Source organism: Callospermophilus lateralis, chromosome 14, assembly GCF_048772815.1.
Source record: "Callospermophilus lateralis isolate mCalLat2 chromosome 14, mCalLat2.hap1, whole genome shotgun sequence".
In the NCBI taxonomy this organism is placed as follows: Eukaryota; Metazoa; Chordata; class Mammalia; order Rodentia; family Sciuridae; genus Callospermophilus; species Callospermophilus lateralis.
The window spans coordinates 50,781,320-50,805,609 of NC_135318.1; the positions used below are offsets into that span (position 1 = coordinate 50,781,320).

At 33.5% G+C, this 24,290-nt stretch overlaps 1 protein-coding gene across 4 annotated transcripts in view; it reads left to right on the top strand.

The window, feature by feature from the left end:
- Ehbp1 (EH domain binding protein 1) overlaps window positions 1-24,290 on the top strand; it is a 312,370-nt gene that overhangs the window by 282,080 nt on the left and 6,000 nt on the right. For all 4 annotated transcript variants that reach the window (XM_076832959.2, XM_076832960.2, XM_076832961.2 and 1 more), the window contains 2 exons: window positions 21,196-21,295; window positions 22,456-22,529. In XM_076832959.2, the coding sequence (XP_076689074.1) occupies window positions 21,196-21,295; window positions 22,456-22,529 (174 nt within the window). The remainder of the gene's footprint in view (window positions 1-21,195; window positions 21,296-22,455; window positions 22,530-24,290) is intronic.

Here is a 24,290-nt window from a genome sequence, read left to right on the forward strand (position 1 = left end):
TTATGACTAAGAACAAAAAGTAGTTTTTCTTTACTGTTGTACTCTGAAATAAGCAACAACATTTGCAAATGATTGAAAATAACCTAATTTAGATTCTGACTCTCCTTGGACACCATGATTCAGGCATAAGGGAAAGGAAAAGCTATAATAAATGCATTAAGTGTATACATTAAGAATTACACTCATGTCCTTTTCTCATAAATAGTGAAAAAAACTTTTTGACTCAAACTGGAATGATACTAATATAGGGCTGAATGTGCAGGAAAGGTTCCCACAATGCATTGTGCAAACCAAGGGCTAACAAATACCCTGCTGCTTTGAAACCCCCCCAAAAGACAAAGGCACAATGAAATAGAAAGCTTACCACCGGTAGCTTTCAAAACGACAAACTAGGCAAACTATACATCTCCACCACTCCAATTTTGTCAGAATGCTAATGAGCTTGCTCTGATCTTTACTCGGCTTCCCGTGTTTTCTACATCTTCAAGGACCACATGGTGCTAGCAAAATAAAGACAACTAAATGAGAATTTCGAATGCTTTTTGTGTTAGGACCTGGTGCTTTTCAGTGGACGCACTCGTTGAATATTCTCAACTTAAAAGAGTACAACAGGGGGTTGGGTATGAACTTTTTAACAGGAGGAAATTTGAACAAAAGTAAATTAGTGAGATGAAGAAAATATGAGAAAAATTTCTGATTAATTTCCACTCCATAATATCAATGACACCTTCAGCCCCACTCATACTCTTCTAACAAGAGATGCTGATAAAAGATGAATGATTCTGTGTTGTTCACAGTGAATGTTTAGTGGTTTTTTAATAGCAGCATTCTACATAAAAGGCACCAGGAAGTACTCCGCATTAGCAGTTGAGATCACTAGTTAATAGGATGATGTCTTTTAGCTTTTGTCACAAGATTATTAGAAAGGATGGGTCTCTGTTCTCATCATTGCATAGTTTGGAGTGCCTGTTGAGTACAAGTGCTAAAATACAGGTTTCTCAGTATTGTTTCACATGTAAAGCAAAAAGCCTTTTAATGCAACACCTTTTTCCTTTTTTACCAGGTGATTTTGTTATTGATCTCTAATCTGCCCCTTTAGCTGTATTAAATGCTTGAAGTATTCTGCTTTTCACTGTATCTTTGATGCTAGCTATTTGTGTCTATTAAATTCATTAACATTAAAGCAAGATCTATAGAAAGCATTAGATTCTGCAATTTAGAAAATGGCAGATTATGTAGTTTTTAATGCTTTAGGGTATAGAGAACAACATAAAGTTAAGATTGCCTATTTTATGAAATTTCTTTTTTTCTTTTCTTTCTTTTTTATGCTGAGGATTCAACTCAAGGCCTTACACATGCTAGGCAAGCACTGTATCACTGAACCACATCCCATGTCCCTACTTTTATGACATTTTTAATTATATATTTCAAAGGAACATGTTTTTCATTATCCTCCTTTTCTCTAGCAATCACTGTACACTTACTGGGGGAATGACAGTCCTCAACTCCATCTCTCACCACGTCCATATCTTGAAAAGGAAAAAATGAAAACCAACTGGGAACATTTTTATAAATTAAGATATCTGAACTTGGAGTTAAACTAACTCTTTACAACTAATAAATACCCAGGAAAGGATGTTTGATAAGAAATAGTAACACCTTTCAGATTTTGTGTGAACATTTTTGCCAATGTTCTTCACATTTAACATATACATTTGATATTCCTATGTTCTGTTCCTTAAGTTTTCTCTTATCCTGAAAAATTATATTTTTGCACATTGTACTTTGTTCACATAGTTCAAATCTTACCTCTAAAGATATGGTAATGTGGGGGCAGGGTTGTGACCCAACAGTACAGCTACTTGCCCAGCATGTGCATAGCCCTGGGTTCAATCCCCAGAACTGCAAATAAATAAATAAATAAATAGATAGATAGATAGATAGATAGATAGATAGATATTGTAATGCATTCAAACTTTTTTGTTGTTGTTGTTCCAGGGATTGACCTCAGGGCCTTGTGCATGTGAGGCAAGCACTCTACCAACTGAGCTATATTCCCAGCCCTATATTCCTACTTCTAACAAAATGAAGGGGGGAGGAAATCCTACAATAATAGGAATAACTTGAAGAACCATATTTAATGTCAGGATAAAGTAGAGACTATAAGTATCATAACAGTTTTTTATAGTTTGCTAGTTCTAAATTCTATATAGTATGATATTTCTGTGTCTTTCCTAACTATGGGTGGGAATTGGGATTTGTGTAATAAAATGTCACTCTTTTGTATAGAGATTTTATTTTATAGTAGATATATACCTGTTTCCATACAAGTTATTATAAGAGGCCATGTCATCAAAACTCTACACTAAACTTAGTGAGATAACTATTTTAGTTACAAAACTAAAGAGAAATATAGATTTGTCTGTAATGCAGTTTTTTCTAACATGAGATGCCATATTAAAAATAAAAAATGAAGTTTTTAAGGGCTGGGATTGTGGCTCAGAGGGAGAGCTTTCGCCTCGCATTCATGGGGCACTGGGTTCAATCCTCAGCACCACATAAAAATAAAATATATTGTGTCCACCTATACCTAAAAAAATAAATATTAAAAAATGTAATTTTTAGTTTTAATAAACTTTAATAAGTAGAATGTTTCCATTTGATCTCTGCACACAAAATATCAAATAGAGAAGCAAGGCTATAATGTGTCTCCAAAAGAATCTTTCATAAGTAGAGACAAACTGAGGGAAATAGATACTGTAAAGTAAAAAAATTATGTCTAAGATTCTGAAATATTAAAGTTAGCCTCTTCTTCTCTACTGAAATAATTACTACTGATAATTCATAGGGCATTTAATCTATGTCATAATAAATAAGCTAGTTTAAAAAAATACATATAACATTTTTTGTTTGTAAATTTTCTGCAAAGTGAGTTTTTAACACAATTTCTAGGGCAGTGAGCCACTTTCTTTTATACACTTGAAGAGTTGATAGTGTCCATTCCTTTTTGGAAATAAAATGCTAACACACTTTTGGTAAATGAGGTTATTGGTCTGTTTTATGAATCTGTGTTTTTTATTATGTAAAGATTTTAGCTACTTTGTTACCTAATTCTAAGAATGCAAAATAATATAATTTTCTAATTGCAAGAAGTAATATAATACCATGCAATTATATTCTAGTGCAATATGCAGAAAAGTAAAAAAGCATAAAAGAACATGTCAGACAAGTGATTCTGTTACATCCTTGATTAGCAGAATCATAGCTAGGTAGGAGAACAATGAGTCAAGACCCAACTTTCCAAGTTTCTCTATCCACCTTCTCTCCAGTACTCCTGTCCATGATATATCAAACTCTGTCTTCCACTGCTGTTGGTGTAATTACAGGAGAGGCTATTCTTCATGCTTAATCCTAAGTATACTTTCATCTGAAAACACAGACTGGGCCATTCCAGCAGTGAGTTGAGATCTTGGCTGAGAGGATGATAGCTAGGGCACCACTCTACCTTTTGCTACATTCATCCCTACTTACTATCTCAGCTTTATGGGCTGTGAGCCTAAGTTTCCATTGAAATAAAAGGACACTGTGGCCTTAAACATAAAAATTGAGGGCTAACTTGATAGTAGTATTTGCCTACCATTTATGAGGCCCTGAGTTTGATCCTCAGCACTGCAACAAAACCCACAAAATGGGGGGAGGGGGGAACCTAACTCTAACTCTTATAAAGGATGAAACTCATTTATATTTTTATGTCTTAGGATTTTCATTCATTCAACAAATATGTTTTGATCCCTGATTATGTTCAAGGTACTATACAGAATGTAAAAACCCTGGGTAATGATAATAATTAATTTAATTTTGGACACACTGGGTTGAAAGTGATAAGGTATGTTAGGTAAGAGATTTGTGAGAATTTAGTTACTTTGTATCAAACATTTGCACAGGCCCTGGCATATGCTTTATAATATTAGCTTGCATTTATTCAGCTCTTTCTTTGCAAGCTAATATTATGTATGTGATCTCTTCAGTTCTTCAATTTATCAAGTTCTCTGTTATGATTTGTATATAAAGTGTCCCCTAAAAGTTCCTATGTTAGTACAAGAATATTCAGAGGTGAAATGATTGTGAACTATAACCTAAGCAGTCCGTCCTAGTTTGAATGGACTAATTAACTGGGTGATAACCATAGGCAGGTCAGGTGTAGCTGGAGGAGGTAATTTACTAGGGTCATGCCCTGGAAGGATTCATCTTCCCTATAGTCCCTTCTCCTTCTCCTCTCTCTGCTTCCTGGCTGCCATGAGCAGAGTAGTGCTCCTCTGCCAAGCCCTTCCACCATGATGTTCTGCCTCAGCTTGGACAAATGGAATTGGCTCACAATGGACTGAACTTCTGAATCTGTGAGCCTAAATAAACTTTTCCTCCTCTAAGTTGTTCTTTTCAAGTATTTTGGTCCCATGAATGAAATGCTGACTAACACCGTCTTCTTTGAAATAAAAGATACCCAAAGATGAAACACACTAATATGCTTGGAATTTTACAGACATCATCATCAAGCATTAAATAAAATAATTATAGGGGCTGGGGATGTGGCTCAAGCGGTGGCGCGCTCGCCTGGCATGCGTGTGGCCCGGGTTCGATCCTCAGCACCACATACAGACAAAGATGTTGTGTCCGCCGAGAACTAAATCAGTAAATATTAAAACGTTCTCTCTCTCTCTCTCTCTCTCTCTCTCTCTCTCTCTCTCTCTCATCTCTCTCTTTAAAAAAAAATTAAAAAAATAAAATAATTATAATAATAAATTACTAGCCAGGCATGGTGGCACATGCCTGTAAGCCCAGTGGCTTAGGAGGCTGAGGCAGGAGGATCATGGGTTCAAAGCCAGCCACAGCAAAAGTGAGGCACAAAACAACTCTGAGACCCTGTCTCTAAATAAAATACAAAATGGGACTGGGGATGTGACTCAGGTTGAGTGCCCTAAGTTCAATCCCTAATACTAAATAAATAAATAGATAGATAGATAAATTACTATTATTCTCTTTTCACATTTGTATATTTTGTTATTATGTGTTAGATACATACTATAATAGGTATTTGATTATTAAAATTAATAATGACTAAATATGCAGTGTAAAGGCAATAGTAAAGTTTGTTTTAAAAAAGAAAATTTAACCGTAATGTATCTATAGTGCTTTTCTTCTTTACTTTATACATTTTCAATTTTTTAAATTGGTGATATTGTGCCGCAGTCTAGCTGGGCACAAAATCACGAGCCACTCACAGCCTTGTAGATTCAAACAGCAATTCTTTATTCCCGAACTCACACCGCCACTCTACAAGCACCTTCTGGGGAAAATCCACACTTCCATTGGGCTCTGCATCCCAAAATACTCTCTGAATCCCGCGAGAACTCAACGGGAACTCAAGGAGCGGGCGGGCGCCTGAGGCAGCAGGATATGCCCTATTCCCAGCAGGAATCACCTTAAACCTGGAACCGCCCTATTCCCAGCAGGATACACCCTAAACCTGGACCCACCCTAATCCAGCAGGATCCTCCCTAAACCCAGATCCACCCTGGTCCTTGAGCAGGGTCACCTTACTCAAACATATGCAATGTCACTGCAAATGACCTGGGTCCAAGGCAAGCCCATTTCCACAATGGAGAGTCCTCCCTCTAAGCAACATGGGGTAGGCTGACAAGGAAATTGCCATGCGTCATTCTTACTTAGCTATGGCTCTCAGCAACATTGGACTGAGGATGTAGCTCAGTACACTTGCCTAACGTTCTCAAGCCTCTTAGATTGATCCTTAGCATTGAAAAAAAAAAGGTAATATTCCTAAATTATCTTCTTTCTATAGCTTTTTCTTTCTGTGGTTATAAGTGAAACTAATATCATACTTTCAGGTTTTCTTTACTTACACAGTTTGTTCAGCTAATTGTAATATTCATTTCTACCTGTGTGTCGTTATTTAGACTATTTAAGGAGGAAAATACATAAATTTTATGTAGAAGTAGCAGCATTCAGTTGTTGAATCATTCTAGTTTATGCAGTAGGCATTGGACTATAGCATTTCTAGAAAGAAACTTCTGATTCAGAAATGCAGAGAGCCTACTAAGATTCTCATTTCTGACATTTGTTTCTTCTCTCCTTGGCAGTCACTGTATGCCCCAGCTTTTTACTATCTACAGCCTTAAGTTGACTTTCATCTGCTGACTCATGTTTATTCATTTATCCAGAAAAAAAATGTATATAATTTCTACCAGTGATTTTTAGACAGTATTTCCACTACTAGAAATTTTGAATTGGAAATATAAAATATAATTTTTGTACCTAATGAATTATCCCACCACCAAAATTTTCAATTTGGAACATGCCTATTTCCTTAAGTGAGGTATATCCTTAGTCTAGAGTGAAATAAAAATTTTTTGCATTTAAAAAAGTAGAAATTCCAGGAAAATGTGTTTTTTCTCAGCAACTATCTATGAAATAAAATTTAGGCATTTGAACTGATTTGGCAGCAACATGTTTTTCTTCTGAATGTGAAATTAAATTTGTGTAATGTCATGCCAATGCTAAAATAACATGTTATACATGGAATATCACCCTTTCTTTTTTTAAAAAAAAAAATTAATCTCAGTGACTTCTTTGTGAAAGGGCCAAGACAGTGGTTCTCAAACTTTTATATCCATAAAAAGCCTGAGTTTGTTTAAAAAAAACAGTTTTCAAGGTCCTGCTTTAAAGATTCTGATTCAGTGGATCTGGGACTGGGCCCATCTAGGCAGTTCAAATGCAGGTAATCCACATTGCATTTGAGAAACACATGGCTAAAGATATGCTAAACACAGTATTGAGATTTAAGAACAGGGACTCTAAAATCAGTAAGATCCCAGCTGGAATTTAGCTGGTTTTGGACAACTTACTTAAAACTCTCTGAGTCTGTTTTCTTAGCTGTTTTTTAAAAAAGAATAAAACGCTGATAATACCTTCAGAATTGGCAGAAGGTGAACACTTAGTACAAAAGTAGCTGTTGCTGTCAGTTGTGGTAGTAAGTTTCATTATTTATTATTGTTTCTACCTTTACTTTAATTTTTTTTCTTAGCTCCTAATATGCATATCTCCATTCTATAACTCTTTTCTTTAATGTTATTTCCCCATCTTTCTGTCGCTCCCTCTCTCTCTCTCTCTCACTTTCTATTCTTCGTTCCCTCAAAAAATACCAGAAGAATAGTTTTGGGAACTTGGCATAAGACTAAAAAATTGTTCTTATTGTTTTTTAACCCTTAAATTATCTATTAATTATTATATATTGGTAAATATTTGCACAAATACCATAATTTTCATGTAAATAAATAACTAGGATGAAGCCTTAGGAATTTTACTAGTCCCTTGAATTAGTATGCTAATTTTTATGAGTTTTTTTAAGGTACATCCATAAGCAAACTGAACTTAAATATTTCAAAATATTTATTTTATTTATATTGAAAAATATTTTGAGAAACCTATTTTAGGACGTCATATAGGAATCAACTTTACAAACGGATTTTCTCTTTCTCTGTCTCATCCTTACACTATCCTAAGAACCTGAACCAAGATTTCACAATTTGACAAAGAATGACATCAGAGAAGGAGAGTTGCCTCCTCAGTTGAGAGTCAAAATCAGGTAGTTGATAGAAAGATGCAAGCTTTGTTCTGACACCTTTCTCCAGTTTTCCCTACATGGAAACACTTTCCTTTAAAAACATAGATAATAATATAGAGAAAGAACTGGGTGCATACTTGATCTTGTCAGTCCCTTCTTCTTGGGGATAGAACTGTCCAGTTATATAGCCATGAATTTTCTCTTGTTATCTGGGATTAGAAATTCCTACTTTCGAATTATTATTCATTCTACTTGGAGAACTTGCCAATTCTTTTTCTAGTGGATGGTAAATTATAATGTCTCTTAAACCTCTAAGTTCTTTACATAAGAAAACTGAACATATATAGTTGTTGTATCTGTTCTCTGTCCTCACATATCACTTGTAATTTGGATCAAGAAAGGCATTCATTCACTGAAAGGTGCTATTTCCTTTTGTTTTTCTACAATTAAGGAATACTGATGACTTGGTATCTTTTTAAAAAAAAATAGAGGGCTGGGGATGTGGCTCAAGCGGTAGCGCGCTCGCCTGGCATGCGTTTGGCTCAGGTTCGAACCTCAGCACCACATACAAACAAAGATGTTGTTCCGCCGAAAACTAAAAAATAAATATTAAAAAAATTCCAAAAAAAAAAAGAAAAAAAATTTTTAAAAATAGATATTTTTAAATGCTTAATATTGCCAACTAATTTTTAATGTATGTTGATCAGTTCTGTGAAAAATTTTGTTTTTGTTTTAATGAATTTGGATGAAATTTATAGAGAAAGATTAGTCTTAGCCTTAAAGGATAAATTTTAGTCCAAATATATATATAAACAGTTATTTTCCAAGCTAGGCCTGATGGCTCATGCTTACGGTCCCAGCTACTTCAGGAGACAGGGGCTTACGGATCACTTCAATCCAGGAACTGGCAACATAGTGAGACTCCTCATCTTAAAAAAATAAAAAGAAAGTAAACAGTTTTTCAAAAACTGTTCTACCATCAACATAAGAATACATGGAATAGTTTCCTTTTTGTTTTTAAACTGGTGATATGAAGTGGGAGATGACATGTGAATTCACGGTGCGTAAGTAATGGACAATTAAATTACAAGTTTCCCTTGCATTTCCCTTGCTGACTGGTTGCATACTGCTTCTCCATTCTTTACCCACTCTAAAGCCACCCAATTCCATGCCAGTTCATTCTGACTTAATAGCACCACTTGGTGGCCAAAGCTACAAATTGTATAAAGCACCAGCATTTCTTCCTCACCAAATGTTGTCTTACCCATGGATACTTTTTGAGCTGAAATTTAACAGACTTAGTCATGTCCATATCTTTCATACTTTTGAAGAATCTAGCTTCATAAGAAGGCAAAGGAGACATTTTGGGCTGATATAAATTTTTTAATTTAAAAAAATGAGTTTTAATTTTAAAGCATTGAAGTCTACAACAATTTTTATAATTGATAAACTATTTCAATTATAAATCATTTTCAACAGAAAAATAATCACTAATGTGGTCATAAATATTTTAATTTCTCATGAGAATAAATTAAATGGAGCCAAAATGTAACATTTCTAATAAATACCATTTGTTTTAACTCAAGTGCTTATTTTATTATTATTATCTTTTTTTTTTTTTTTTTTTTTAAGAAATAGGATTTCACTGTGTTTCTCAGAAGGTCTCAAGTGAACCTCCTGCCTTGGCAGGAACTACAGGTATCCACCATCAAGGCCAACTAATTCAAGTGCTTATTTTATTTCTGTAGTGCTGGGGAATCAATTCCAGCACCTTGCATATGCTAGACAAGCATTGTACCACTGAGCTCCACCCTCTGCCCCTCAAGTGTTTAGTTTAAATCAAAGTTAAATAAAACTGTAGTAAACATTTCAGTTTAAAAGTAATGTACTGGGGCTGGAGATGTGGCTCAAGCTGTAGCGTGCTCGCCTGGCATGCGTGCGGCCCGGGTTCGATCCTCAGCACCACATACAAACAAAGATGTTGTGTCTGCCAAAAACTAAAAAAAAATAAATATTAAAATAAAAGTAATGTACTGGGCTAGGGCGGTAGCTCAGTGGTAGAGCACTTTCCTATCATGTGCAAGCCCTTGGGTTTGATCCCTAATATTAAAAAAAAAAAAGTAAAATACCATTCTAGGAAAAAAAAGTGCCAACTATTTCATAAAGCCAACAAAGGTCAGCTTTATACAATATAATTTCATTAAGATATTATTTTTGTTTTTAGAGGATAGTTTGTTTGTGGTGCTGGGAATTGAACCCAGGGCCTTGTGCATGCTAATTGCCCACTCTACCAGTGAACTACATCCTAGCTCCCAATTTTTTTAATCATGCTGAAAATTATCAGTGCCAACTAGGTAGCTTTTTTGCTAATTGTGAACTATATTTGATAATAATGGAATTATTAACGAATACATTGTAAAGAACAAACATATTTAAAGTTGATCATAACTTTCGGTGGGAATGTAAGTTATTTTAGATGTGATTGCTCTGACCCTTTTTAAGTGGACTACAGCTTTGGAAAAAAAATAGACACAGGGCCATATATGTAAAGGCTGGAGATTGGCTCATAAGATTTATGTCAGAATCTGACATGGACTATTGAGATATATTATAAAGTTCTTCAGTTTAAGGAAGGGATATTTTAAAAATTGTATCACATTAAAAGTGGTAATTTAACAGATCCTAAGATTAGGTTGAAGAGAAATCTAAACATAAGTGTTGTTGGGAATACCAGAGATTCTGGGAATCACATTAGATTTTCTCTGAATTTCAGACTGAAGAAACTGCTATTAGACAGCAGACCTTTGGAATAGACTTCCTAGAGTATGTACAGCCTTGGGAAGGGAAATGTCTCATAATTTGCATCTGAGTAGCTCCTTTAAGAAAAGAAAAATGAGGACCAGGAATGTAGGTCAGTGATTGAGGGCTTGCCTAGCATGTGCAAGACCCTGGGTTCAATACCCAGTTCTAAAAGAAAGTAAGGGGGCCAGGGAAAGAGAGTTTGAAATATGAGTAGTGGGGAGTTAATGGGATTCCATGCATGGGTAGATTGAAAATGATGAAGTGATTGTAGGATGCATTTTGATTAATTGTTCTAGGAAAATAGATATGTAGAGAAATTAGAAATATCATGCTCAGGGCCGGGGGGCTGCAGGGAGGGAGGGAGGGACGGACGGAAGAAAGGAAGGAAGAAATTAAAAGAAAAAAGAAAGCACTCAATGGAATAAAGACCTTAAGATTTGCACCATGTTGTCTAGCATATTTTCTTCTGTGAGTGGGTCTTTCTGGTGCTTGCACTGGCAGTGAGAGAAACTCTGAGACTCTTCCAGGAGGGAGCACCGTGATTACCATACCTTGTACCATCAATAATTCTAGGAATCAGGCAAGCATTGTATTGCATTCTTATAAACTTACATAATTCTTATAATCCCAGCAACTAGAGAGGCAGGAAGATTACAAGTTCAAGGCCATTCTGGGCAACTTAGCTAAACCCTGTTTCAAAATAAATTTAAAAGGGGCTGGGGAGGTGGGGATGTAGCTCAGTGGTAGAGTATTCTTTGATTTAATCCCCAGTACCACCAAAAAAAAAAAAAAAAAAATCCTAGAAAATCCTAGGAGTCAAGGGAGGATCCTGAAGCAGGATATAAGCTTAATTATGTACCTTCTTAATTTATTTTTAAATTTATGAAGCAGAACTCTACTTTGTGTGTGTGTGTGTGTGTGTGTGTGTGTGTGTTTGTGTGTATGTATGTATATATGTGTGTGTGTATAGAGAGAGAAACAGATGTAATAAATTATTTATATGTGTGTGTGTGTGTGTGAATGATGTGTGGGGTACAAGAGAGAAAGTGAAAATAACACCATGGGGGCCAGGTATTATTCTAAGTGTTTTACATATTTTAATTTATTTAGTCATCATAAAACTCTTCAAAGTAGTACATTTATCTCAATTTTAAAGATAAGGAAACTGAAACCTAAGGAGATAAATAACCTATCCAAGTTTAACAACTCTTTTAAAGAGCAGAGCTGAAACTTTACCCTGATAGTTCAATGCCAGGCTGAATATTCTTGCTTGAACATTTTCATTAAATGACTATTTCCATTGCCCCAATGGAATCAAGGTTCTGAAGAAGTAGACAGGTCTACTCTTGGTATCCTGTTTCTGGAAGGTACCTCATACTAACCTATAATTCAGGGATTTTATGGACACCTCAGTGAGGAAGAAAAGCTGACTTCCTTTGTGAAGTAAGATCTTTGTTAAATCCTATTTGCCTGCATGGGAAAAGTTACTGAAATCCTCTGTAATAGATTAATTAAGTGAACAGGATGTGAGTTTTATTATCTATCAAAGGTAGTTTGGGTTTTTGTGGAATTTGGTTTTTTTTTTTTTTTTTTTTTTTCTGGTGTGTGTGTGTATTGACGGGATGGAGGGTGGGGGTGCAGTTCAAACCCAGGGCCTTGTATGTGCTAGGCAAATGCTCTACCCCTCTAATGCCAGAGATAGGTTTTTTTGTTTGTTAGCTTGTTTGTTTATGAGAGTCACTCTGAAGGTTTTGTTAAGGTTGCTCTGAACTCAAAATAAAGAGCCTGTTTTGTTAAGACCAATTACCTGTGAGTCCTCATGTATTAAGTGGATGACTAAGAATGGTGGTTCACAAGACTATTTGAGGACTGTTCCATCACTAGCTAACTTTAGGTAAGTTGTATAACCTCATTAAATATTCCATGCTATTATAATCATCATCATTACCATTATTTCCACTCTATAAGGAAGTTATTGGCTGTCAGTGACATGATGAGGGAAATATGGCAGTGTCTCTTTGACACTGTTGTTCTTATGTCTTTAGGAAATGGCACAAGTCCATTGTGAGTGTCTCTTGTGTACTGTACTGAAGAGAATAGTTCCACTAAGAAAACTAAGGGGGGTATTGGATGAGGGATTACAGTGCTGAAACTAACCAGTCACCTGGCCTGGAAAAACAGCACTCACTGCATTTGTTTCAAGATGTGTAATTACTGAAACCCTGCTCAAGTTAGAAATCTGCCACAGAAGCTTTTGCACCATCCTTCTTTGCTTAAGTTTTTGTGGTTTGAGAATGAATGTGGCCAAAGGCTAGTAGAAGATAGGAATAATTCCCTTTAGCTCTTCCTCATGGAATAAAGATATTTAAGGTACATATGAGGACATTATATTAAGTGAAATAAGAAAAACAAACACAATTATCTCACTAATATGTAGAATATAAAGAAGTTGAACTCAGTGAAGTAGTGAGTAAAATGGTAGTTACAGAGAACGGGGTACAGAGGGTAGGGTGTAAAGTGGGAATGACTAGGGTCAAAAGTACAAAATTTCAGAGGAATAAATTCAAGAGCTCTATTGTATAACATGGTGACGATAGTTAAAATTTATTCTTGAAAATTGCTGAGAGTAGATTTTTAAGTGCTTTCATCTCTCTCCAAAAAAGATAAACTATATGAGGTAATCCTATGTTAATCAGTTCAATTTAGACATACCACAATGTGTACATATTCCAAAACAATTTCTGTATGTTATTTTTGGCAATTAAAAAATAAGGAGGGAGCCTGGGGTTGTGACTCAGTGGTACAGTGCTTGCCTAGCATGTGTGAGGCCCTGGGTTTAATCCTCAGCACCATATATAAATAAAATAAAAGGTCCACTGACAACTAAAAAATATATATTTAAAAAAATAATAAGGGGGCCTGGGGCTGTAGCTCAGTGGCAGAGCACCTGTCTAGCACATAAGAGGCACTGGGTTCAATTCTTAGCACCTCATTAAAAAACTTAACAAATAAATACAGGCATGCTGTATACAAAAAATAAAATAAATTAAGAAGGTACATAATTAAGCTTATATCCAAGTATTGCCTGGTTATCTGAATCTAGGCTTGATCAAAGCAGGAGTAGAATGGAAGAGAACATAACTGTACAGGTTTTACAATGGGGTACTTTTTAATTCATTTATTATTGGAAACTGGAGGCTCTGAAGATTTCTTGATGATATTTTTAAAGACTTTAAGCAAACTGGAAACTACTTAGAAAAGTACCTAACTACATAATATATCTTTGGAGAAACTTTATTAGAAAAAGCACATCTGTGGTAAATCTACCTGAATTTGTCCTTTTGTTTTAAAAATTGTATTTAATTTTCTATATTCAATGAATCCAATCTCATTCTCACCCACTATTTAATAAATCAGCTACTTCATCTACATTGACAATTTCATAAGCTGATTTTAAAGGAGCGGTGCTTTTAATATCAAAATACCTTCCTGTAAAAAAATGATGAAAACCGTGGCTGGGGATATACCTCAGTTGGAAGAGTGCTTGCCTCACATGCCCAAGGCCCTGGGTTCAGTCCCCAGTACCACACACACACATACACACACACAAAAAAAAAAAAAAAAAAAAAAAGATGAAAACTTACTTTCCTAGTGAAACATTTTGCTTTTCTTCAAATTATATCAATTTGTACTACAAACTATAAATTTTATTTTTTGATAATAATAAAATTTTAGAAGTATTCCACTTGTCAGTAATTTTTTATCTTAAAATTTACCTCTTTCATTCTTTGGTATTCATCAATATCCCATGATCTACTTTGTTTTTTTTCTTTTTGAGGGGTAGAGGTATGTGTGTGGCACTACGGATCAAATCCAGGGTCTCATACATTCACTACATTCTAGGCAAGTGCTCTACCACTGAATTACACTCTGGGTTCTTTTTTTTTTTTTTTGAGACAGTCTCACAAAGTTGCCCAGGTTGAACTTGGGATCCTCCTGCCTCAACCTCCCAAGTATCTGGCATTACAGATGTGTGCTATTGTCTCTGACTTACTTTATTCTTAAGTCTCTAAAACCCTTTGTAAGTGACTTTCACTACCTGGTGCCCAGTCAAATTATTGTGTCACCGTGGCTGTGACTATCTTTTGTATGCAGAAATGGCACTGGTGATCCAGTGTCCAGTGGTGATCCAGTGGTTTTGTTTTTTTCACCTGCAAACCCACCTGTGTCGCTGGATAAAGTGAACATGCTTATGTATACATCTGTATTTAAAAACCACATCTTAAAATAACAAATATTAAAATAGAAATCGTTTTCCTCCACTCCCACTTTTCAAGAAATAATTTTATTCATGTTTGTCTTTTAACGCTAATGTCTCTGTTTCTAGAACCTTTAGAACTTTTTTGTTTAGATTAAACTCATGGGCATTCAACCACTGAGTCATATCCTCAGCCCTATTTTGTATGTTATTTAGAGACAGGGTCTCGCTGAATTGCTTGTTGCTGAGGCTGGCTTTGAACTTGTGATCCTCCTGTCTGAGCCTCTGGAGCCTCTGGGGTTACAGGCATGAGCCACTGTGCTGGCTAGAATCTCTTTGTAGTCATTCACATGACTGTGAGATGGCTCTCAGACAGGGAGAGGGTAAAGGGGAGTCTGCCTGGTACAGTCCAAACTTAAGGAGGAGGAAGAACTGGGGCGGGAGTGCTATCCATCTGTAAGGGTGGTTCACAGTTCAAGTTTTCCCCCTTATTGAAGGGTACATAATTGATTCTCTAAATAAAATACTGTTTGTTCTGTGGATTGATGTCTGTAAAAGTGACTGTATTTTTTCTCTTTTTACAAAATATGTTAGATGTACTTCAAAAAATAAATACAGCCCTTGAGTTCTGAGAATTTTAACTTAAAGCCAGGCTTGCTAGCACATGCCTATAATCCCAGTGACTTGGGAGGCTGAGGGAGGAGGGTTGCAAGTTTGAAACCAGCCTCAGTAATTTAACTTAAGCCAAATACCCATATATAGGTAGTCAAAATAGGCATGCAGGGCTGGGGATATAGCTCAGTTGGTAGAGTGCTTGCCTTGCATGCGCTAGGCCTTGGGTTCAATCCTTAGCACTACAAAAAAATAAAAATAAAATAAATAAAATAGGCATGCACTTGGGCTGGAGGTGTAGCTTAGTGGTATAGTTCAGTACTGGGGGCGGGGCGGGGGGAGTATGCATTGTCTGTAATTTGTGTCATATTAATACCTTTAAAGTCTCTTAGCAGTGAAAAGTTATGAATACAGCCCCATCTCATAGGTCATTTTTTTAAAAAAAATACTAAACTACAGTCTAAGGATGTAACTCAGTGGTGAGTACTTGCCTAGCATGTATGAGACCCTGGTTTTGGTCCCCAGCAATACACACACAGGAAACTATAAGTAAATTTCATCAGTTATACTTTTTCCCATGATGACTACTTCAGTGCTTTTTTTGTTAACTTTGAGCTTAGTTTATTATCTTTTCAGAAATCTAACATAGACCTTTGGTATAAAAACAGCCTATTCATACCCCATCAAAGAGTTAGTTCAATAAAATTGCTGTTAATTTCCAGCCTATAGAAATAAATTGTGTATAAATTAATTGAGGAAGAACTTTGATGAAGCTGTCTATGCCTACTTCCATAGGAAGTACATGCATGGAAGTCTGTCAGAACTGTAGAATGATGTGGCTTCAAATATCTCCCCACATTTATTTTTTTCCAAATGGGTAAATAAAATATGTATTTATTTTGAGAGAGAGTGTGTTAGTTTTTATTTTATGTAAATAAAGAGGCACATTTTCCCTAAAGTTTATTTTTTTTAAAGAGAGAGAGAGAAAGAGAATTTTATTTATTTTTTAGTTTTTTGGCAGACACAACATCTTTGTTTGTATGTGGTGCTGAGGATCGAACCCGGGCCACACACATGCCAGGCGAACACGCTACTGCTTGAGCCACATCCCCAGCCCTAAAGTTTATATTCCTAATACTATAGTAAATATATCATGTTAAACAAATAAGATAATTGATGCTAAAATGTCAATAAGAATTATAAAATATTCTTCTTTAATGTTGATTAGGAATATTCTTGGAGCAGAAACACTTGTTTATATAGTAAAATTTATTTTCTTAATATAGCTTTAATTCTTTCCTAAGTTCAAATATTTTCTAAAACTGGGAAACTATAGTTTGACAATGGTGTTTATTGGCTTTGGAGTTGATGCCTCTGACCCCTCCATTAAGTAAAATCTTCTCTGATAACAGCTGGTTGGATACTTCAAATGTCTCTCCATTGAAATAAAGTATTTTAAATATCATTCTGTAATCCCCATCAGGACAATTTTTAATGTCAGCATTTTTGGTTTTATATTTGGTTTAACTTTGATGTGATGTACTAAGAGAGCTGTATTTGATACTAGTCAGCCATTCCCCACTATGAGATTGTGGCAAGATTTCAGCATTCTTTAATGTTTTCATGGTTGAAAACCTTGGCTTTGTTTACATGTATAACAACAGTATTACAACTATGTGGTTTTACCTTTTCCCTTGAATCCATCCTATATTCAGCTACAATTTATTTATCATTCCTTATTTTGCATTTATATAAGAATTCACTGTCTAAAATATAATTTTGTAAATAGATGATATTATATTGAAAAGAATATTAGGAAAAGTTTATTTAGAAGCCAGTTTTTAAAATAAGATTCAGAGCTGGCACTGTAGCCCAGTGGTAGGTCCTTAGTTTAATCCCTAGCACTGCAAAATAAAATAAAATATGATTAATAATTCCAAGATTCTGACATCATTTTTTTATTCATTTGAAACACTCTGAAAAAACACTACTTCTGAAAAAAATAAATGAAAACTACATACAAATTCTTGGATTAGTAAATGAATTCCTAAATGAAATTATATAACTTTAAATCTTGTTGTTTGAGGAAATGGGATATAAAGGTAGTTACTGTAGTCAACTAATATTTATTAAGTATATTACATGTAGTACTGTGTGAAATGTGCTGCTGTCTATGAAGTTCTTTTTATTAACTGTGTGAGAGGAAGAATAATTTTAAGTCATTTTAACAGCTATTTTCCTGCCATTATCATTGTTTTGATTTCTTAATAATTTTCACAATTCATACCTCAACTACAATTGATTAAGAGAAAAAAAAAACTGACATTAAGAGAGTGTGTGATACCAGAAAGAACATTATATATCTGGAGGGAAAATAAAAAACAGAAGTCTTTAAAGGAAACAAAATACAAAATATATTACTAGAGACTATATTAAGGTGAAAATGGGTAGCTTTTATGATGCTTTATTGGTAATAAAATAAACAGGAGGTGTACCATATTTTAAAATATAGTGCAACATCCCAGGCATTATTTTAAATTTTAGTAAATGTATACTGGACTGTAGAAGTCACTTTTTATTTCAAAATGGCCTTCAATAGTATGTCTTGAATTTTTCAGATCATGAAATTGAAAAAATTTTAAGATTTATAAAAAATACCAGTACTAGTTCTGAGGTGACAAAAATGTGGTTGTATTACAAATTAAAGATGATTTTGAAAGAGAGGTAGTTAGCTAGGTGAGGTTAAACAAGATTAAATGATTTATGGCCATTTTATAATATAATGACAGTCTTCATTTTAAGCTACAGTGTAAAGTGCTTTATTCTGAGATTAGGTATTGTGGCAGAAGCTAAAACTGCCTTTTTTATAACAGTGCCAGAATACAACCTCTTTTTCTTTTTGCGCTAACAAGACTGCTTTACCACCACAGCCCACTCTAAGTAATTAAATCAATCCTTTGTACTTACCGTATTCTCCTCTAGTGACGGTACTAGATCTGATTATATGCTTCATGCATATTCAAAGTACCGCACTGACAGCTCTTTAATGAGCTCTTACTTAATCAGTATGAACAATGTTCATCTTGTTCTTTTTTTCCTCGTGCATTAGAGCTAGGAACAGTTGGGAAAAATGAAACATCCAGCATTCATTTGAAAAATATATTGTACTTTGAAAAGTGTCTAAGCTGAGGAAGTTGCATTCTGCCCTTTAAAAGTCTGATGGACAAATTGGATTACTAGTATTGGATTAAATAACAAATGGTTAGAGGAGAAATGAGAAAAGCTCACTGTGATCACAGGCTTTAATATTTTTTGTTACTTATAAAGCTAAAGGGGTCTTTAACCAGTTATTAAAGTCAGGATTAATTTGTAATGGTTCAACTTACTGGCTTTTAAGAGCTTTTTAAATTAAAAAAAAAAAATTTAAAACCCCTAAAAACAATAGTGCTGTGATGGATTAGAAGAAACTTTAATTTTTATTACTAGAATAGATTTCCATCATATACAATTTCAGATAAGGATTTAGTGATACAGATGTTTTTCAATTAATTTAAATAATCTATGTAACAATGTGTAATGTGTCTTTAAATATTTATCATTAGGCTTATTTCCTTTTGAAACATGAGACTCTTTTATTATTAGAGATTTCCTAACAATTAGGAGCAGGGGATCTTGGATTCTTACCTAGAAATCATAGGCACAAGTTAAACTGGAAATAATACGGTTCCACATCAATATTATTATACTCAAGGAAGCGGTGTTCCATTGAAGAAAATGATGCTAATTTAAGTGTAGGCTGGTTGCTTCTAGTATTGCCTGAAAGCCTCAATTAAAGGTTAAGTTAATCTCAAAACAAAGTTTTAATATGTCTATATTTTTAGAAGCTACTTAGTTTATAAACACAAGAATTAGGTCTTTAATCAGAAAATAAAATATCATAAAATCTACACCTATTAATATTGCACACATGTGTCATTTCACTGATCAAAAAAGCTTTCACCAGGGTACAATTGGCCTTTTTCCAAATTGCAAGCTTTTTCTCAGCTTTTTCTTTTTACTCTTTCTTCTTTTGTTGCTACCCAGGGATTTGTGCCTATCGCAGCCTGTATCACATGACCAGTGTCAAGACATCACATGGTCCAAAGTGAATACAAAACCAGCTACCCTAAAGGAGAGATTAAAAATACTGTAAAACAATAAAGACTTTTGTTCAGACTCTAAAAGAATCTATCCTAAGTCGGCTTCATACCATTCAGTTTTAACAGCATTTAATGAAGGCACATATCCCCACTGTTCTCCCCAAAGATGAATAACACGTATCTGTTTTATAGGGATACTTTGAAATACATGTTTAATCTTTTGTACACAGATCAGTTTTTTATATTCTATTTTATTTTTAAATATCTTTAAATTTTTATTAATGTAGAAATAGTTAAATTAATTATAGAATGCCCATAACTTATGCATCAATATGAAGTAGATATTTGGACACATGATATAATAAATCATAGGACACAATATAATATGAACTCATATCTGTGAGAGAAATCTAGATGTGTTTATAGATAAAGTTATACATGTGTTTGATAGACAGCTGAGCTGTCTGATTTGGGAGAAAATATACTACTTCTGGAGAAGGAAAATGGAGTGAGGAGGTGAGGAGGGGTGGGGTCAGTGAAAGAGGATTTGACATTTATTCAATCATATACCTCTGTATTTTTTGAATTTTTAAAATGGACTCATAATATTTGAAATGTGAAAGAAACCATCTCACTTAAAGAGACAATAAAACTTCAGGGATAATAGTCGTAATTGGGATATTTAATGTTTTGTTAGCTATTTAACTTAATCCCATGAATTCTATACAGATGTTGGACTGGTAATATTAAATAATGGCTTAGTAAAGCAGTAAACCAAGCATAGATGGAATTCAGGGAGAAAAGGCTAAAAATTATAAATTTGACTAGGTATAATTTGAAGGCAGAGGAAGGAAAAATGTGAGAAAAATCGGTATTTTTCTTGAATATAATTAGGGGCTACTTCTGCCTGAACAATACTAAGTACATGGTGTACTGTATTATAATCCTTAATACTAGCTTTTGTTGGCGTGTTGTGGGGAGAAGTAGAGTGATACGGATGATGGAATGGGTATGAAGGATAACTTATGAAATCAGTAACTTTACAAACTTTAGATTGTTTCTCTAATCAAATGTTTTCTAAACATTATTTTCACTGTAATGTGTTTTTTTCACAGAGACCTGTTGGTGTCTTTTTGTAATACTCTCTCTCTATATATATATATATATATTTTTTTTAAATTTATATTTATACACACACACACACACACATACATATATATACATACACATATATATATATAATCTTTAGTTTACTTTGAGGGAGGAAATAAAAGAAAAACTAAATTGATACAAGTAGAAGCTTTCACACAATCTTTGGACTTTTCTGATCTTTCTGCTAGTCTTATGATCCTCATAATGATTTTTCAATTTTTTTTAATCATGACCATATGTCTGTCATCACCATCAGTTCTTCAGTGAAACATAATAGCCAGTCAGCCTCTAGGGAGGATTTAAAAGGAGGAACATTTTGTTTACAGTACTTAGTGTTAATATGATCTATAGGTATGTCCAGGGGGACTGAAATATACATGCTGAAAAATGTCAGCTTTAGAAGTTTGGCTCATATGTTTTAAATACTGATTTATTTTTTCAGGTCCTGGACTTTAATCTTATATTAATATAAGCAGTTTTTTATATATTATTGGAATATTTAAAATATTTTTTGTAATGTTAAAAAACTTGTGCTAAACTATCATTTGACTTATAAAATGTCATATAAATAAGAAGTAACTCTTTATACACAGCAAAGAACACAGAAGAAGAAGAAGCTATGATGCAAGAATGGTTTATGTTAGTTAATAAGAAAAATGCCTTAATAAGAAGAATGAACCAGCTTTCTCTACTGTAAGTACTCATGACTGAGCTTGTTTTTCCTATAGCATGAGGCTTTCTATTATTGCCTTCTTTAAAGTTTCCTATTTATTGAGCTCAATTTTTTTCTTTCCTTAGAAATTACAGTATATTTTATACTCTATTACAGTATGTTTTATATTAAAAAGTAAATATACATATATACATACATTTTTTCCACTGTTTCCATCCAAACAGTAAAAATTTGTAAATGGAGTGATTAAACACTGAAAAAGTGTTTGTTTTACAAAAAGTCAAGGTATATAAACAGTTCTTATGTTTTGGAAATAAATCACTTGTGCAGAAAAAGGAGTTTGGATTTATATTAATGGTTACAGGAAAAAACCCTTTAGAAAAATAAAATTGAAGTTTATTGAACAAATTCTAAGTTAAAAATAAAATAACATTTTATAAGAACAAAAATACATTTGTTGTCTACAGATAATGTTAATCTAAACTTTGGGATAAGAGCTTAATTACTTATATAGAAGTGACCTTTTTATGACTGTAGGAATTAAAGTTAAATGGAGAATAGATCAAATGTAAACATTCTAGTCTTTGGTGTTAGTTCACTAAGGCTTGTCCCTTTCTGCTCACTAGCAAAGTTCTTATGGTATGCCACCTAGTGTGGGAATGGCCAGGTTTATCTTTTATTTTGTTGGAAAAATCTACTTTTATAATTCCTATCATTTCTGAACTTGATAAAAAGAATTATGATGAAGCACAAAACTTAACTAATCCAGAATCTTTGTCTCCATTTTTAAATTTGTGCTGGTAATATTTTCATGTTTCTTATATAATCTTTTCACATAGAGTTTTGAATAAAAGAGTGTTGATTATGAACTATAAAAAACATTTTTGAAAGTAGTCTTATATCTGGCACCTAATACAAGAAGCTTTGAAGAATGGGACTACTTATCCTCAGATTAAAATATACCTCTGTGCCATTCAAGAATTCAAAGAAGAAAATAATAGCATTAGTAAATATTCAGCTGAGAAAGATTTTAGGTTTTTGTATATCATTTGTTTGGAGTGGCTTAAAGTTAAAGAGAAAAGTCAGTTATGAGTCCTAAAATCAATGTAACCTAAAGGTTCTTTTAAGTGTTTAATGATTTAGTAATTAGCATATTGATGAACTTTTGCAACTTGCCTAGGGAAAAAGAACACGATTTGGAACGTCGGTATGAACTGCTGAACCGGGAATTGCGGGCAATGCTAGCTATTGAAGGTAAGAAATGCAGTGGTGGGTGAGGTGGATGAGGTGGATGAGGTGTCAATTGTCAAAGAGATTTAAAGAGTGAATACCTGTCTGGTTTTACTATATCTTCTCTACTAAGGTCTACAGGAATCATGTAAATAAATGCCTTGTTGGTAGAAAGTAGTATACATATGAATCTAAGGACTCTAATCAGATAGATAATCATTATGTTGCTATTAAGTACAAAATTGTTTTAACTTTTGATTCAGGTAGCTTAAATTTCCATTAAGTGAAAAATATAAGGAGAGTTGATTTAATTACATTTTACTTATATGCCATTTAAAGTTATTTCCACTGAAGAGGTTCAGAAAAGATTTATCATTTTGATTTTTCACCTTAGACTCTAAATTTTACCATAATATTTAACTGATGTCAACATTAAAATATATCACTGTGCAGTCTACTATAGATCTTAAGAGTCCAGCTCCTATTAAGTAAATAGTCAGGCAAAGATTGGCTAAGAAAAAAATTAGACACTTTCACACTTTACAGAAAGTTTTTAACTAATTATATAGTAATTCTGTGCATGTTTATAATATCAATAAATATTGGCCACCTCAACTATAGCATTTACTATGCATTTTTTTGTAAAAATTCCTAGGTGTTTTATAATGCCCTTCTCTGTACATATCTCTCAGTTGAAAATGCCTTATAGTTCAAAGATTTCTGCTTAAAAGTTAATCCTTTGGGCTCTGTAAAATGGATCTTTTGTTTAATCAATGCAAATTGATTTTCTTATTCTATATTGACCTCTTAACCCATTGACTGTCCATGGTAATTTTGTTCTTCACCTGATAAGGTACCTGATCCATAATAAGTCAATTCTAATTAGTTCAGAAACTAGAAATTTAAGTTTGTAAGGGAAATCCAAATGAAGTCTTATATTCTTAAAATATTTTAATATAATATTGTCATCAAGTAAAAAGTACCCTATTTATCTACATACTATCTTATATGTTACAGAAGTTTTATTTTTAATACTTTTATATCCATTGTCTCATTTTATAAATATCAGTGACATTTGGATATTCTCATTTAGAAATTTACTTTATTTTGATTTATTTTATTTTAAAAGACTTCAGTTAGCCAATTTCTTTCAAATGACTCTCTAAATGTATTAAATTATACCACTTATATAGGAAATAAAATTTATGAAAATTATTTAAGCAGTTTTGTGAAACTTGCCATTGAAATAAAAATTTACAAGTACACTAAACAGTATTTTTCTTCCATAAGTAGTTTTTATAGTCATAGCATAGTCTTTAAAGGAGATTGGAATTGGAAAAGCTAAATAGTTGAAAAGTAGATGCAGCAATACTATTTATATAGGAATATATGTGTGTATATATATATATATATATATATATAGTATGTATAATATATCTCATTATACAGTATATTCTTTATAGATTCATTATACATTACACTTAATATAAAGTGATATTGAATTTTTTTTACCCATCCTCTCCTATATAGAGTTGACTTTTAAGGCAGACATTGGTTCTATACCCCAAAGCCAGTATTATTAAAAAAAATACTTAAAAAGGAGGACCTTATGCATGACAGTCTTATTCCCATATACAGAATTAACAGTATTAAATAATCTAAAGTTTTATCTGCCTAATCTTTTTATACATACATAGGAACAGTAGAAACTCATATTCTTTTAAGAAGAGGGGAAAACAATGTTTTTCTTTTTAAAATGCTTGTAATGCAGTTGTCAGGACTTTG